Source organism: Typha angustifolia, chromosome 13 (assembly GCF_048772165.1).
Source record: "Typha angustifolia cultivar Huaian chromosome 13, ASM4877216v1, whole genome shotgun sequence".
Taxonomy (NCBI): Eukaryota; Viridiplantae; Streptophyta; class Magnoliopsida; order Poales; family Typhaceae; genus Typha; species Typha angustifolia.
The window spans coordinates 1,773,922-1,788,462 of NC_133251.1; the positions used below are offsets into that span (position 1 = coordinate 1,773,922).

General features: G+C 41.2%; 3 protein-coding genes across 5 annotated transcripts; 2 read left to right on the top strand and 1 right to left on the bottom strand.

Annotated features, from left to right (window-relative positions):
• The first annotated feature begins 1,112 nt into the window (after window positions 1-1,112).
• On the top strand, window positions 1,113-4,145 carry LOC140775012 (ninja-family protein AFP3-like). Its single transcript, XM_073118231.1, has 2 exons — window positions 1,113-2,181; window positions 3,209-4,145. Exons 1-2 carry the CDS (start codon window positions 1,500-1,502, stop codon window positions 3,625-3,627), a joined length of 1,101 nt encoding a protein of 366 aa, XP_072974332.1. The 5' UTR covers window positions 1,113-1,499; the 3' UTR covers window positions 3,628-4,145.
• Window positions 4,146-4,813: 668 nt separating this feature from the next.
• LOC140775011 (LRR receptor-like serine/threonine-protein kinase RPK2) lies at window positions 4,814-10,401 on the bottom strand. 2 transcript variants are annotated; one of them, XR_012106677.1, is made up of 3 exons: window positions 6,805-10,401; window positions 6,308-6,466; window positions 4,814-5,400 (listed from the first exon to the last, which is right to left on the bottom strand). XR_012106677.1 is itself a non-coding variant. In XM_073118230.1 (2 exons), exon 1 carries the CDS (start codon window positions 10,194-10,196, stop codon window positions 6,837-6,839), a length of 3,360 nt encoding a protein of 1,119 aa, XP_072974331.1. In that variant the 5' UTR covers window positions 10,197-10,401; the 3' UTR covers window positions 4,817-5,400; window positions 6,805-6,836. The 2 variants fall into 2 exon arrangements, 1 of the variants encoding a protein (XP_072974331.1); XM_073118230.1 differs by lacking the exon at window positions 6,308-6,466 and having other exon boundaries at window positions 4,817-5,400.
• Window positions 10,402-11,363: 962 nt separating this feature from the next.
• Window positions 11,364-14,165, top strand: LOC140774640 (uncharacterized). 2 transcript variants are annotated; one of them, XM_073117716.1, is made up of 5 exons: window positions 11,364-11,471; window positions 12,431-12,549; window positions 12,633-12,701; window positions 12,777-12,883; window positions 13,363-14,165. In XM_073117716.1, the coding sequence occupies exons 2-5, from the start codon at window positions 12,441-12,443 to the stop codon at window positions 13,849-13,851; spliced, it is 774 nt and encodes a 257-aa protein (XP_072973817.1). In that variant the 5' UTR covers window positions 11,364-11,471; window positions 12,431-12,440; the 3' UTR covers window positions 13,852-14,165. The 2 variants fall into 2 exon arrangements, with proteins under 2 accessions (XP_072973817.1, XP_072973818.1); XM_073117717.1 differs by lacking the exon at window positions 11,364-11,471 and adding an exon at window positions 11,618-11,810.
• The last annotated feature ends 376 nt before the right edge of the window (window positions 14,166-14,541 follow it).

Genomic DNA, 14,541 nt, shown 5'->3' on the forward strand with positions numbered 1-14,541 from the left:
ATAAATATGTTTTAATATTAAAATTTAAAGTAGGATCTATTTTGGTAAATAAAGTTTGAAAGAAAGACGACTAGTTTGATAAGAAGTAATCCGAAATCTTCTCAAAAGATCCTGTCCCCCCACTCCTTTGGACTCAAAAGTGCACCTCGCCCTTTCTGACAGTAACGTACGCTCGTCCTCCCTTTGACACGTGGCCGCTTCAGCGACGTCGACATTCGGTGATGCGGACGTGTCCACAACAAGATCCCAACCGGAGCGCATCTCCAGGCGACGTCACCAAAAACCGTCCTTACCAATCCCGGAGCCCGACACGTGTACCCACCGCCCAGGCAAGTTGGCCACGAGGACGAGCTGTCAGGGCCCCACCGCCTTATCTACACGTGTCAACTCCTTTTCCTGTCTGCTTACATTGCGTGAGATGCGGCGACCACGCCCTTTTCCTCCCCGGAAAAGGTACCCATGCCCGTCCCCTCTCTCTCTCTCTCTCTGCAGCACCGTATGATTTTCCTTTTATTACCAAACTAGCCCTTTCAAAATTTTCTTCTGGTACGTTATAAAAACTAGAGTCGTGCATTTAAACTCATTATGATTCAACATTGTTTTAGTTTATATATTAAAACATAATTAATATCTAGATACCTCTGGCCCACGTGGTCGTGATTACTCTCATGCGTTACCTTTACCTCTAATGAGACCAGGTTACTTTAATCTAGCAATTTTGCATGTACATATATTCCTCAAAATCTATTTTAGATTCCGCCGTTGTTTCACCGCCGAATTGAGCCGATCACGTCCGTCAAATTTAACTAATATAAATCGATAGGCGGACGTGACGTGGAGTCTGGAGAACAGCTAAGAGAGCAACACGAGGTTGGACGGTTTATAACACGACAAGTGTCGCGCATGAAAGGCCTCTCCTGTGGTGACACGTGTTCACGCGACAGTAGGCCCGAAACCGGCGGCTTCGGCCCAGGAGGGTGGCGCGGCGCCGCTGGTTCCACCTCTAAGTGTCGATGCCGTTACGACACGTGTCCTTGTACGCCTACACGTGTATCAACTTTAGGCGTTCACCGGCCACGAGTAGGGGTACTTTTGGTATCCCAATTGGATCATCTCCTGTTCCTCTTCCATCTCTCGGCGTGAAAAGATCTGAAATCTCCGAAAGGCTTGTCCTTCTTCTTCTTCTTCTTCTCTTTGATTTCTCCATTGGGGCCTCCTTTGATCGATTTGAGAACCCAAATCTTTCAATCAGACGAAGTTTATACTTCTCTCTCTTTCCTTGAAAGCTTCAGTTTTATCTACCTCCAAAATATTTTCTACTCTGTTTCACAAATTTTTTCTTACATGAATCTATAGACGAATCCGGGATCTGGGTTTCTACTTTTCGGAAGAAAAGTTTCAACCTGTTGAAAACCTTTTAGTGAAGTCCATCGATTTTTTTTTTTTGTTTTGTTTCTCTCTATAGCTTTTAGGTCTTCGCTTGCTTCTTGGAATAGGTAATGGAGGGGGAGCTACAGAGGCTTTCTTCTCGAAGTGAGAGACGCCCGAGAGATCTCTTGCGCCGTTTTGCTAGTAATAGTTCCATCGGAGACCAACTGGAGGCTACCGGAGGTGATTCCGACGAGATCGAGCTAAGTCTCGGTCTTTCCCTTAATGGGTGCTTCGGGGTGGACCCAAAAGGGAAGAAGCTGGTGAGATCTTCGTCTATAGCCTCTCTGTCTTTATTGTCGAGAGAGAAGGAGTTCATGGTTGCGACTGGACCCCTCGTGAGGACAAGCTCTTTGCCGGCGGAGACGGACGAGGAGGGGAGGAAGAGGATGGAATTGCTGAGCTTGAAGAGGTTGGAGGCGAAGAGGAAGAGATTGGAGAGGAAGAATTCGATCAAGTCTGGCTCCGGGAAAGGAGAGGAGGATTTGGATGGTTTTCGTGCGGCGGCAACCGTGGCGGTGAAGGTAAGGAAGCTTGAGGTTGGCATCATCAATGGCTGCGATGATAAGTCTCTCGGTGGAATCCTATTTGGGGGAAAGGTGAATGGGGTCAGTCCTCCCAGGTCTCTTCGGGCACCTCCTCCTCCTCCTTCTCAACCGGTCACCGGCTTCCCGCCGATCTCGCAGATTTCCATTGGTTCACAAGGGAGCAATTCCTTCGGCATTTCGGACTTCGACACCCCGCAGGGGCAAGGTATATCTTGTTAGTATTCTTCTTGTGTTGTTTTGAAGTTTTATTTCGAATGCATTCATCTTGGTATGCTATTTCATTGCTTTAGGTATTAAATTTTTTGATGGTGTTCATGTGAAGGGCTAAGAAGTTGCTAGGAGTACATCTTATTTAGATTAGTTTAGATTAGTTGTTGTGTTCGACCTGCCTTTTCTTTTTTGTGAATTAGATACTAGTTATTGCTTTCTTTACTATTGGTTCCAGTCCTTATTGTGCTAATATTTCTATGTAGATTTTTAGATCATCATTGTGATGAAGCCCCTGTTTGTATGGATGGTTACTTCAATTTATTGAATTTAAACTTCATATGTATGATCTCATGACGATCAATGTGGGTGTCGAAAAAGACAGCCCACAGACTGTATGCGGAATCTATCGATTCTATCCAGTTTTGGCCAATTGGAAATCCTCAAACCACATCTGGATAGAGCTGATGCCATGTTTTTGTTGTGGCAGATCTTTTCCTGTGGTTTTGTCCCAGCTGCTGCACTAAATTTAAACAGTATGTGTCTTCCATATGTTCATCTTTGTCATTGATGGCAAGCCGACACAAAACAGATCTACTACTAGCCTGCAATCCAAATCAGAGGACATTTTCCTGTTAAATTTGAACGATGCAATTTGTCGTACTGGCGACATTAAATTCAAGCAGTATGCGTCTCCTTCCATATGTTTATCTGTTCACTGATTGTAAGCGACAAAAATATATATAACTAGTCATAAGAAATTTAAGTTCATTTCATGGATTCTCATGAGAAGTGCTTAGATCGTAATTTTAGAGTAAAGATACATTTGCAGAACAACGGACATATTGCCTTATTTGAGATTGTTGATAACCTTGTTGAATTGATGTAGTGCTTTAAATTTGTCAATATTTTTGGTGGCCTTTGTTGCTGGCCTTCCAATTTTGCATAATTACTTAGCAAAGCAGTGAGATCAAACCCACGTCTACAAACTCAGATCCTTATGTTTCCATCTTACTTGCTTTCAGGAATCAATGCCAATAGATTTAGCAGTTCCACAGAGGCAAGGAGTCCTCCAACCTTTCAAGCTTTGCCTGAAACTACCAATCATCGGAAATTTGCTACGAATCCTCCTCCAACAACAGAAGGTAACCAAAACCAATTGTGGAGGATTTCTGGAAGAGCCAACAGCATGGGGGTTGTGGAGAAGAACATGATGGAAGAAATGCCATGTGTGTCCACCAAGGGGGATGGCCCCAATGGTAGGAAGGTTGAAGGTTTCCTCTACAAATATCAGAAAGCTGAGGAGGTGAGGATAGTTTGTGTTTGCCATGGCAACTTCCTTACTCCGGCTGAGTTTGTAAGGCACGCCGGAGGCAGTGATGTCACAAACCCTCTTAAGCACATCGTCGTCAGCCCCCCTACATCGGCCTGCTTACAATCGTAGTATAACTGTATGCAAAGAAAGCAATTTCTCTTGCATGAGTACTTCGTTTGTTCTTGTTTTCATAAGCACAAAGTGCTTAATCTTTGGAGGAAAAGAACAGTGAGGAAATTTCTCTTAGCTGTGGTCTCTGAAGAGTTCGAGGAGCAAATAGAAGTTCTTACCTAGCTTTAATTATTAGGCTAAAGTTTCACCTTGGACATTCATACAGAAAGTTTTGTGGTTTTATATTGAAAGGCAAATGTTATCCACTCTTGGGAGCTATTATTTTCTTTTCTGAGGCTTCCTTCTCTTGTTTAGGGTTTATGTTTGAGTGCGCTATGAATCAGAAACTGTAAATATTTCATGGTTAACTAATCATCAAAGTGAAGCAGCATTTAAGGTGGCTCTACTTTGTCCAAGATAATTTTTTTTCCCCCCTCACTCTCTTTCCACTGCAAATTTCTCCTCCAGTTTGAGTTGGTTGCCAGGTGATGCCCAAGTTCAGTGCATATTTAGTGGAATAGAGGTTGGATATGGACGTATGATGGAAAATGTCCAACACTAGGTGCAACCCCTATTTGAGCATTTTCTTGTGCAGAATGAACTAAATTTCCTTTTTTGTAGTGTTGTACAAATTGAGAGTTGACAGCGGATCTTTGTGCAGGCGACCATGCCCTGGGTCAGTTGACATTTTTCCATGTAGGGGAGCTGAATGTGATCCCTTCAGAGTTTCATGTGTTAGTGCAAGGACTGTGGTCAGATGAACATAGACTGCATTGTTATTTGGTAACAGAATTCATGTGATATAATTCACCAGTCTTCTTGATCTTGTTTTCATGCAAACAAAAGGAAAATGAAAAAATAAATAAGTTATCTGTCTCTTGAGGATATTACTTAATATCAAACCAAGATATTCTTTCTTTTTTTAAACTTTATTTCCTCTCTTTATTTTCCTTCTTTCTCTGCAAAGAAAATGTCATAAACTAAATAAAATTACATCTACAGATTTCTGCAGAAGATTATTCATCACCAAAGGGCATCTTGCTGTCTAAATTGGATTGTTCCACATCTAGGTTCTGCAATTGAACACATGGGAATCCATAGGATTGTATCATATGCTTCACATATAAAAGCTTATCTATTTTACAAAATAAAACTAGATGATGCCAGTCTATCCAGTAAGCTAGCTGTTCTGTTTCTACTAGATGTATCATAATGATGTATAATTCTACCAAGATACATGTACAGTATAAATCAAGTCAAAAGGAGACTTATCTAGTGTATTCCAGAGGAATATTTTTTTAAAAAAAAGGAAAAGAAAAAAAAAATAATGTTTTTAAATATGCAGGTGAGCATCTGCACTAACAGGAGCCTTGGGCCTATGGGTGAAAAACTACAATGATAGGAATATCTCTTTAAGTTTTAGCTTGATCATTCTTTGGATTCTTCAGAACTGGTGGGCTTTATACATTCAGCTTTATGAGCAATACTGACATTAGTTATAAGCTAAGGTAACCATGTTGCATTTTGAATGAGAAAAACTTCATACAAGTAGATTATTTGCATCTCTGGTGAGCAGACTTGCTATTTTTCACAATTACTGCACTGTATCAATGATTTGTCTACCTATTAGAAGACCAATCAACTCTGTTCTTGTTGTTCTCAGGGTGCACCCTTACACTTCCAGGAACGAGAAGCAATTCTTGTACTTTAATCTCTTCCATGATCCATATGAGATGTACGATTGCTGGTTAAATGAGGTGCACGGTTTCCGTCAAACATGGACGACAGACTCTGAAAGGCAGTGAAGAGAAGAACATATTCAGATAGATTGTTCAAGAAAAAGACAGTTATTTAGATGTAGTCTTTACTCTTCTTTTCAAATGCTGTCAATTTAGAGATTGTTAGATTTGTAAAGAAAGAATACTATTTTTCAAGAAAGAAAAGTTCTTATCTCATAAGAAAGCCTGAGAATTTCATAAACTTGAGGGACTTTTCATCTAAGGTAGATAAAATGGAACTATTCTTATCTCATTATGAACTGAAAGAGCTTAGCAGCTTCCATTTGCCTACCATATTTTAGGCTGAAGTATACAACCTCATCAAAGTTCCAAAAAGAATTTGCCTACACAAATTTGCTGCTTTTTTACACAAAATTTCTAATTGGTGTCTAGATTCAGTGTGTTCTTTTGGCATATAAAAGGCTTTCCAAGTAACATCATAAGCTATATTTCCAATTGCCCATCAAAACCAAGAAGTTTCTACCCCTTCAATGATAGCCTTAATTCCATGTTCTCTAGAAGGATTGGATACAAAATTGGAGAGAGACCAAGACAGTTCTCTACAAGTAAGGAAACTTTAAACAAATGCACACTCCACATATGCAAGGAGAATTTGTAAATGTTGGAATGGAAATTACTGGTATTGCAGAGTAGCCTAAATATGCTAAACTATAACAGGCTCTAACTACATGCAAGTATTGCCTGCAACCATAAATTGGAAGTTTGATAGACAGAAACTGATAATAAAAAATTTTAAAAAAAAAATCATAGTGGCAGGTAATATTTCCATTTCCATTTCATCTACAACTTCTTAATGAGTAACAGCAATTAGATAAGAAAATATACATTAGCAACAAATGATTACGCTAAAGAAACAGATACAACTATAGTGAAATGACAGTTCCAGTAAGATTGCATACCATTTTAATTTCAGACAAAGGATGGTCTTCACAGCATCTCTTACTAGTACACATGACAATCAGGCCTATCTTAACTATATTCTTGGTGGATGCCTGGAGCATTGCATTTCAGAATTCGTTTCAAGAAACAGTTGATCCAGTAAAACATTTGATTTATCTCTGTAGCCGAAAAACAAAATAAAACAATTTTCTTTTCAATATATGTTTTGCACATGTAACAGAAGCATAACAGTTAATGAACCTTAGGAACTGATTCAAAACTCAGTCAATTCCACAATTGCCAAAGAAGCAAAAGTCATAGAGATGTATGTAAAAGAGATATTTTCCAAATTAATATGGCTAATTTACATCATTTCTTTGCAGGTACATTAGTAAGCCACTAGGAAAAAGAAGACTAAAAAAAAATATTATACAAATTCGACATCTACAAGACAGAATCTACTGTAACTGATTATGAGAAAAATGCACTGAAGGCCTTGACTCAGAGATACTCTTACTTTTCCTAGTGTTGAAGACGTGTTTATTGGTGCTAGCAGGTCGGAGGTTGAAGTTGCTTTAGCCGCTGAACAACCTCCTTCATTGTGGGCCTGACAGAAAGTGAATCAACAGTACACATAACAGCTAGGTGCAACGTCTCCACCAAGTCATCATGTGGGCCGGCATCCCACAGGCCGTCGATAAAGAACTCACGAGCACGACCTTGGCGAAGCAACATGCATGCCCAAGAAACAATATTGAATCCATTCCCGTAAGGAGAAAATGATGGATCCAAGGCTTTCTTATCCGAGACCAACTCCATTAATACCACACCGTAGCTATATACATCAGCCTTATCAGAAACACGGCAGGTCATTGCATATTCTGGAGCAACATATCCAAATGTTCCAGCTACACCAGTGGTCGCATGGGTTTCCGAGTTCCCAAGAAGTCTCGCCAATCCAAAGTCTGAGAGATATGCATTATAATCATTGTCCAACAAAATGTTGCTTGGTTTAACATCCCGGTGAAGGATCCGAGGTACACAACTATCATGCAGGTAGGCAAGTGCCCGTGCAACATCTAAAGCAATTTTATGCAGCATCCTCCAATCCATCAGTCTCTTGGATCTTTCCTGTATAAACCTCTCTAGATTTCCTCCAGGCAAATAATTATATATGAGAAACGTCTCTGACTCACTCAGATGATAACCTATTAAAGTAACAAGATTGGGGTGCCGTAATCTGCCAAGAGTTTTGATCTCTGCATGAAACTGTTGAATTCCTTGAAGTTTCCCAACTGAAAGTCTCTTTATAGCCACCAATACTCCTGGTGAGATCTCTGCCTTGTAAGTGGCTCCAAAACCTCCGCTCCCAATGCAATTACTTGCATTGAAATTCCCTGTTGCTCGCACAACACTCTCGAAAGAAATTCGGACCCCAATATCTGTGAAAATTGTAACCTCCCTTTGTCCAGCAGACTGAGCTGCAAATCTTGGTGCACACTTCCTTGTGTATATGAAGAGCACAATCACAGCAAGAAGGACAGAAACTATGGCTGTTGCAGATGTTATGGAGGCTATCTCAATTGAACTGAATCCATTATTGCTTTTTGGACTCAGTGAGTTAACAGGCACCGAATCATTATAGTCTTGTGAATTCCCACTGCGTCCCTGCTGGTCAGATGATGGAACAGAGAGAGAAACTGTATGACATGGGAGTAGAGGATTTCCAAGCACACTATCACATTTAATTTTACTGGCATTTAAAGGTATTGGCCCAGACAAATTGTTGAATGACACATTAAACATAGTAAGAGATGCCACATTAGCAAAACCAGATGGTATCTTCCCAGAAAGGTTATTGTTATCAAGAAACAGACCAGTAAGATTCATCAAGTTCACAAGGTCACTAGGGATCTCACCGGATAGAGAGTTTGATGATAGATCCAAAACCTTCAGAGAATGCAGTTGATCCAAGCCAGGAGGAATCCTTCCGCTGAGGATATTGTGGCCTAACAAGAGATGTTGAAGGTGCTTCAGATTCTCGATGGCTGCAGGAATCTCACCACTGAGGCGGTTGCTACTCAAGTCAAGGCCAATAAGACTATCTAACTGTCCGATGCTTTGAGGAATTGTCCCAGTAATTTGATTACCAGCAACATCAAGATCCACAAGAGATCGACATACGGCACCAATATCAACTGGAATTCCACCAGACACAAAGTTGTTGCTGAGATCAATAATGGAACCACTTAATTCATTGCACCTACTAAAAAGACTAACTGACAACTGCCCAACAAGACTATTTCTGCCAGCCAGAAAAGCATACATAGTCTGATTTCCAAATTTCTCAGCTGCAAGCGGCAAAGAGGACAGAGTACCAGAAAAGTTGTTCTGGCCAAAATTATGATAAATCACAGTACCACCAATAAATTCAACAGAGGAAAATGAAAATCCTGCACGGATCTTATATGTAAAGAATGAAAGATATGCAGATGATATGTCATCAAATGGGATCTGAGAGGAAGAGCAACTCTTCAAGCTATACATCGGGATGGAGCCAGACAGATGATTCCCACTGACATCAAAGACATCCATACAAGGCACAGGGAGCTCCTCACTGATCAAACCTGCTAGCTTATTTGTGCTCAAATTCAGATATTTGAGATTACGGCATTGCACAAACCCTCTCGGAATCCCACCTGACAAGAGATTCTCACCCAAATTAACCATCTCCAAGCTTTTGCAAGCACCCCAATTGTCTGGAACCTGTCCCTCCAATGTTGCCCTCGGTGCCCAGAGAACTCTAAGCTTTGGCAGCACCACAATACCTCTTGGGATCCCTCCTTGGTAATAATTAAAATCATCAATATCAACGTAGCTAGGGTCAGAAATGGTCACAGCATCATAAGGATTCGAAAGAACAAGAACTGATAACTCGATGCAGCCTCCAAGCTCTGAAGGAATGGGGCCACTCAAACTGTTCCTCGAAACATCTAAAGCTTGAAGCTTTCTCAACCGACCGAGGTCAGAGGGAATGACATCATCCAATAGATTAGAGAACAACAATAATGAGCGGAGCGCACTGCAATTCCCCAAGCTACGAGGGATGCTTCCAACCAAAAGATTCCCGGACAAGTCCAAATACTCGAGACTCCGGCATTTAGCTCCAAGCTCTTCCGGAATCGAACCACTGAGCCGATTGAAGGAAAGGTAGAGCTGTCTCAGATTGGGCAGAGCACCAAGAAACCCCGGAATGGAGCCATTGAGCTGGTTTATGGAAAGGTCTAGGGTTTCTAGGGCTACGGAGCTCGAGAGGGAGAGGGGGATCTCACCTTGAATCGAGTTGGAGGCCAGATTCAGGACTCGCAAGCGACGGGGGAAATTTGACGGGAGCGAGCAGGACAGCGCACCGTTGCCCTCGAGATCGAGCACCTCTAGGTTTTCCAGCTTCCAGATCTCGGGGGGAACCTCGCCGGAGAAGGCGTGGAAGGGCAAAGAGATGACACGGAGCTCAATAAGCGAACCGAGGGAGGGGCTCAGCTTTCCGGCGAGCCGCCGGCCGGGATCCGGGCAGCTCCGACGCAAGGGGACGGATTGGGGGCATGAGGGGAGAAAGGAGCCGCCTTTAGCGGAGATGTTGAGGGAGACGACCCGGGAGTTCGCGTCGCACGTGACGCCGGACCAGGAACAGTGCTCGCCTGCGGCGGAGGCCGAGGACCAGAGCCGGAGGAGGCCGCCAGGGTCGGAAGAGACAGAGGCTTTGAACTGGAGGAGGGCGTCGCGCTCGGCGACGAGGGCGCCGCCGGCTGCGGCGGAGGACGAGACTGCGAAGAGAAGTAAGAGGAGGAGAACTAAAGCTAGGGTTCGAACCAAACCCCGGCGGCGTGCCATCGCCGGCCGTCCTCGCATTCCGACAAAACCCTAACCCTAGCCCTAGTAGAGAGAGAGAGGACGGGAGTAATTAGAAGGAAAGTGGAGGGCCTTCGCCGGGAACCGCGTCTTCGTCTTCGTCTTCGTCTGCTCGCTCTCTCTCTCTCTCTCCCCCTCTCCCTCTCTCCCCCCTTCTACTGCTGCTACTTTTTACTGTCCTTTTCGTTTCATTCGAAACAAGCATTTCTGAATACACCCAATTCGAGACCCACCAATCCACTTCTGAAATAGCTTATCGATCTGGGCCCAGAAGTAGGGTCGCTTATGTAGAATTTTAAGCAGAGCTTGCTTCTAGAACGTGCACACGGCGCGGTTACACGTAGGAACCCCCGGAAATGGGTGCGGTTTGGGAGCGCCGAAGTTGGGTGACAGTCCTCTATCGAGCAGTCGGTCCCACCGGGACCCACTTCGGTCAACGAGAGGTCTAGATGGTCAACCCGGCGGCTAAGCATTTTAATGGAGCACACGTGGCAGATAAGAAGATCCTATTTGTTACCGAGTCTGACTCGGTGATTCACTGCCCACTACTGTACTTTATTTTATATTGCAATATAATGCATTTCTTCTAAATAATAAATAAATTTAATTCATAAATATAAGAAAAAATAATTAATAAATAAAAAAAAAGAGTTGTGTTTTATTTTTGCTATAAGAAATTGTATTTCTATAAATCCTTTTTTGTTGTAAATTCTCTTTTCTATTATCTCATTATCCACATGATTAATAGAATATATAAATATATAAATAAATGGTTTTAAATGATACGCATTTATTTCCACGTAATGGAGTGAGCTTTTTGAGTCACTTAGCACCAAAACCTATAGTTCTATCTTCTATTCACAATGTGTTATATTAATAATTTTTGACTTTCTAGATATATATATATATATATATATATTTCTAATGGAATTTCGAAAGGCTAGAATAGAGCCCGGATATGTATACCAAAGCTTTAATCTTATAATTTTAATTTTGTTTTGAAAGGAAAATTTAAAATTTTGAATTAAATTTAAATTATTGAATGCAAGTAATCGATATTTTACACACTTATCGATGCAGCTGAACCGATCCATAAGTTACAACTAGAAAGATCTTCCGATGCTGCCACCTGGCAAATGTCTCCGCCTCCATTCGACGGCTGTAATACTTTCTCATATGATACGGACGGATAGGATCTCATCGGGGGCCATATAAAAGCCCCGACCCACCCGTTTCTTAAACCCTCCTGGAAACGAGACGGATCGAACCGCCGAGGTAATGGCTCCAAAACCCTAACCCTAACCCTAACCCTAAGCATAATTCGTTTCTTCTCGACCGAATTCTGCTTCTTGTTATGATCTGTTAGTGAGCTTATCCGATCAAATCCTTGGTCAATTCGTTCCTCTTTCATCGTATTGCCCTAGTTTGGAAGTGATTTATCTTTGTGTGATGTTCATTTCATCTTTGTTCATGGAGTTCCTTACCAGTGTCTTTTGTCTGATTTAGCCTTTATTTTTGTATAATTATTAGTTCGATGACATAATTTTTGCTATGGATGTGAGGTGACAGTAGCTGGTTTATTTAAGTCGGTGGTGCTCTGAGGAAATTCTTCGGGTAGTAGTATTTATGCTTATTTCTTTGTGATGTATTTGTCTTTTGATGCCATTCCAGTCTGAAACTTGTCATAGTGTATGTATATTTGGTATTATGATGTTTTATTGCTCCGTTTAACCTTAAGAGTGGTCTACATTTGTGCTTGATGGGGGGTTTCTTGGGTTAATTTGGTGGTTAATAGGTGTAGGCATATCTGATTAGAAGAAACCCTCAAGCTCTTCGTTATCTTCAATACCTCTAGATGGCTTAAAGAAAGCAAACTATTGGTGGCCTGAAAGAGGGGAAAATAATTACAAGTTATTTTTGCTGCTGTTCTTTTGTGTAATACACCTTATTGATTGCTAGAAAGTAAACTTTTTTTCTTCTGGAAACTTCAGGGAGAATTTTTTTTTTCTATAACTACTTCTGCGTTGTGTTGTAGTCCCTAGCACTCATTATCTTTTCAAAATGAAGGATCACTTGCTATGTGCAAACCGGTAGCACTTTTCCTTTTTCGAAGTAATGAAAGCTTCAGTTATTTTGTGTAACTATTCTTGCAGCTATTTGCCTTTTTCAAGTATGAGAATGTTGGTTTAATGCATTATATGTTCAATTTGTCATATATTTCGTGAAAATTGCAGGTTCTGAACCATGGCGTTCTCTAATAAAATTGGAAATCTCCTCAAACAAGCTGTAACTTCCAGTCCATCATTATATCAGGCAGTACGATGTATGTCATCCTCAAAAGTGTTTGTTGGAGGTGTGGCTAACTCCTTTTGTATGTCTTTTAGCTATTGATTATGCTTTATATAGTTTCTGATCTATCCAGAAATGCTTCTATAGGACTATCGTATGGCACAGATGATCAGAGTCTGAGGGAAGCTTTCGTTAACTATGGTGAAGTTGTTGAAGGTACGAATTATTTTTCAAAAAATGTTTGTAAGCATACTCCACTACTGAGGTAACTTATGTTTTTATCTGTTTCAGCTAGAGTTATCATTGACCGAGAGTCTGGTAGGTCAAGGGGGTTTGGTTTTGTTACTTTCACCTCCGCTGATGAGGCCTCAGCTGCCATCACTGGCTTGGATGGGAAGGTACTTATCTTCTATTTTTCTCAGTTATCTTCATTGCGCATAGTGCTTCATATGTTTTGGCACGAGTATCTCGTATCTTCAATGCTTTGTATGATCAGTATATGTATTCAGTTGCTTTGGTTTTTTTTAATTATAAAATCATGGCTACACAAGTTCTAGCCAATCATTTGTCATAAGATCTTTAATCTCATGATTCAGTAAATTGACTCGCTGTGACCGATAAGGCTTGAAGATATGGTTTCACTTACTGTTTATATGGATTAGGCTGTTTAGTCGTGCACTTCTGTCAACGGCATACTGTGGCATGGTAAGTGAAGAAGCTAATATGATATTAGATGTAGAGACAACATGAAAACAAGTAGTACCCTGTATATAACAGTTTAAGACGAAGTAATGCTTTGGCAACTTTAATATCCTCTTTTTTTAGTTTGTTGTTTCTTGTTTATGCATTATTATTTATTTATAATTGACTTTATTAGGATCTTCATGGCCGGATGATAAGGGTCAATTACGCCAATGATCGGACTGGTGGATTCCGTGGAGGATATGGAGGTGGCGGTGGCGGATATGGTGGTGGTGGCGGATATGGTGGTGGTGGTGGATATGGTGGCGGTGGTTTTGGCGGCGGTGGTTATGGGAACAGCGGGGGTTATGGTGGTGGTGGAAGATTTGGTGGGAACAGTGGGGGTTATGGTGGTGGCAGTGATGGTGGAAATTACAACGCTGTTGGTGGTGGTGGCAGAAGTGATAACTATATCAACAGTGCCTCTGGTGATAGCTATGGTGTTAACGCAGGGGTGTATGGTGGTAGTGATGCCACGAGCACTGGTGGCAGCACAAACCAGTTTGCAGGCAGTGGCGACCAGTACAATAGTCGAGACGAGCCTGATAATGAGGATGATACATTTGATGAGAGTTTGAAGGATGATCTTGATGATGAGCCAGATGACTATGCCAAAAAGAGATGATAATGTGCTGTGACGGATGTCCCTTTGAATGTGCTGTGAGGATGTCCCTTTGAAAGTGCCCTATATCAAATTCTGCCATTAAACTGAGAGCAATATGTAAAATTGCTGTTCTATGTGCTTATGACTGCATCTTTGCTTTTCTAGTGCTGAGAAGTTTCTGGACATTGGAACAAATGCTTGTCTCTTATCTGATGGGTATTCTGCAAATAATTTGTTCGAGTTTCGTGGACGAGACGAATGAGTTGTAATGCATCATGGCTTATATCTCTATTCGGATACTTTGAAGAATTAAAGAATCATGTGTTCATAAAGCATCATAAGATCGCATTCTGTGACATTGTCAGTTGTTTTAAACTGTTATCTGTTGTGTTTGTTACCATTAATTTTGGTTTTGCAAGTCTTACTTTGTAGTTTCAACTGTATCATCTTTTTGACAAGATCAAAACGCTGAATCGATGACTCACTGCCTAACTACTGAGGCTACAACTGAAATGGGTAACCTAAATATTTTAATTTTTTTAATAGACGTTTTCCCTTGTGCGTCCGGATTCTTTACTGTAATCCATGGTTTTGGCATATTTTGCTTGAATTATGATGAGCCTGTGGTACTAAATCTTTTGTGGAGATGCAACATAAGCTTTCCAAAATCAAAAAAATTGACGAGAAAATATATAGGCTTTACATTATCCC

What these genes read in the sequence shown, in the direction of transcription:
- LOC140775012 (XM_073118231.1), top strand. Translation starts at nt 1,500, where the DNA reads ATGGAGGGGGAGCTACAGAGGCTTTCTTCTCGAAGTGAGAGACGCCCG. An exon ending in CGACACCCCGCAGGGGCAAG is followed by an intron (nt 2,182 to 3,208) that starts GTATATCTTGTT and finishes ACTTGCTTTCAG; the next exon opens with GAATCAATGCCAATAGATTT.
- LOC140775011 (XM_073118230.1), bottom strand. Translation starts at nt 10,196, where the DNA reads ATGCGAGGACGGCCGGCGATGGCACGCCGCCGGGGTTTGGTTCGAACC.
- LOC140774640 (XM_073117716.1), top strand. Translation starts at nt 12,441, where the DNA reads ATGGCGTTCTCTAATAAAATTGGAAATCTCCTCAAACAAGCTGTAACT. An exon ending in CTCAAAAGTGTTTGTTGGAG is followed by an intron (nt 12,550 to 12,632) that starts GTGTGGCTAACT and finishes ATGCTTCTATAG; the next exon opens with GACTATCGTATGGCACAGAT. An exon ending in TCACTGGCTTGGATGGGAAG is followed by an intron (nt 12,884 to 13,362) that starts GTACTTATCTTC and finishes TGACTTTATTAG; the next exon opens with GATCTTCATGGCCGGATGAT.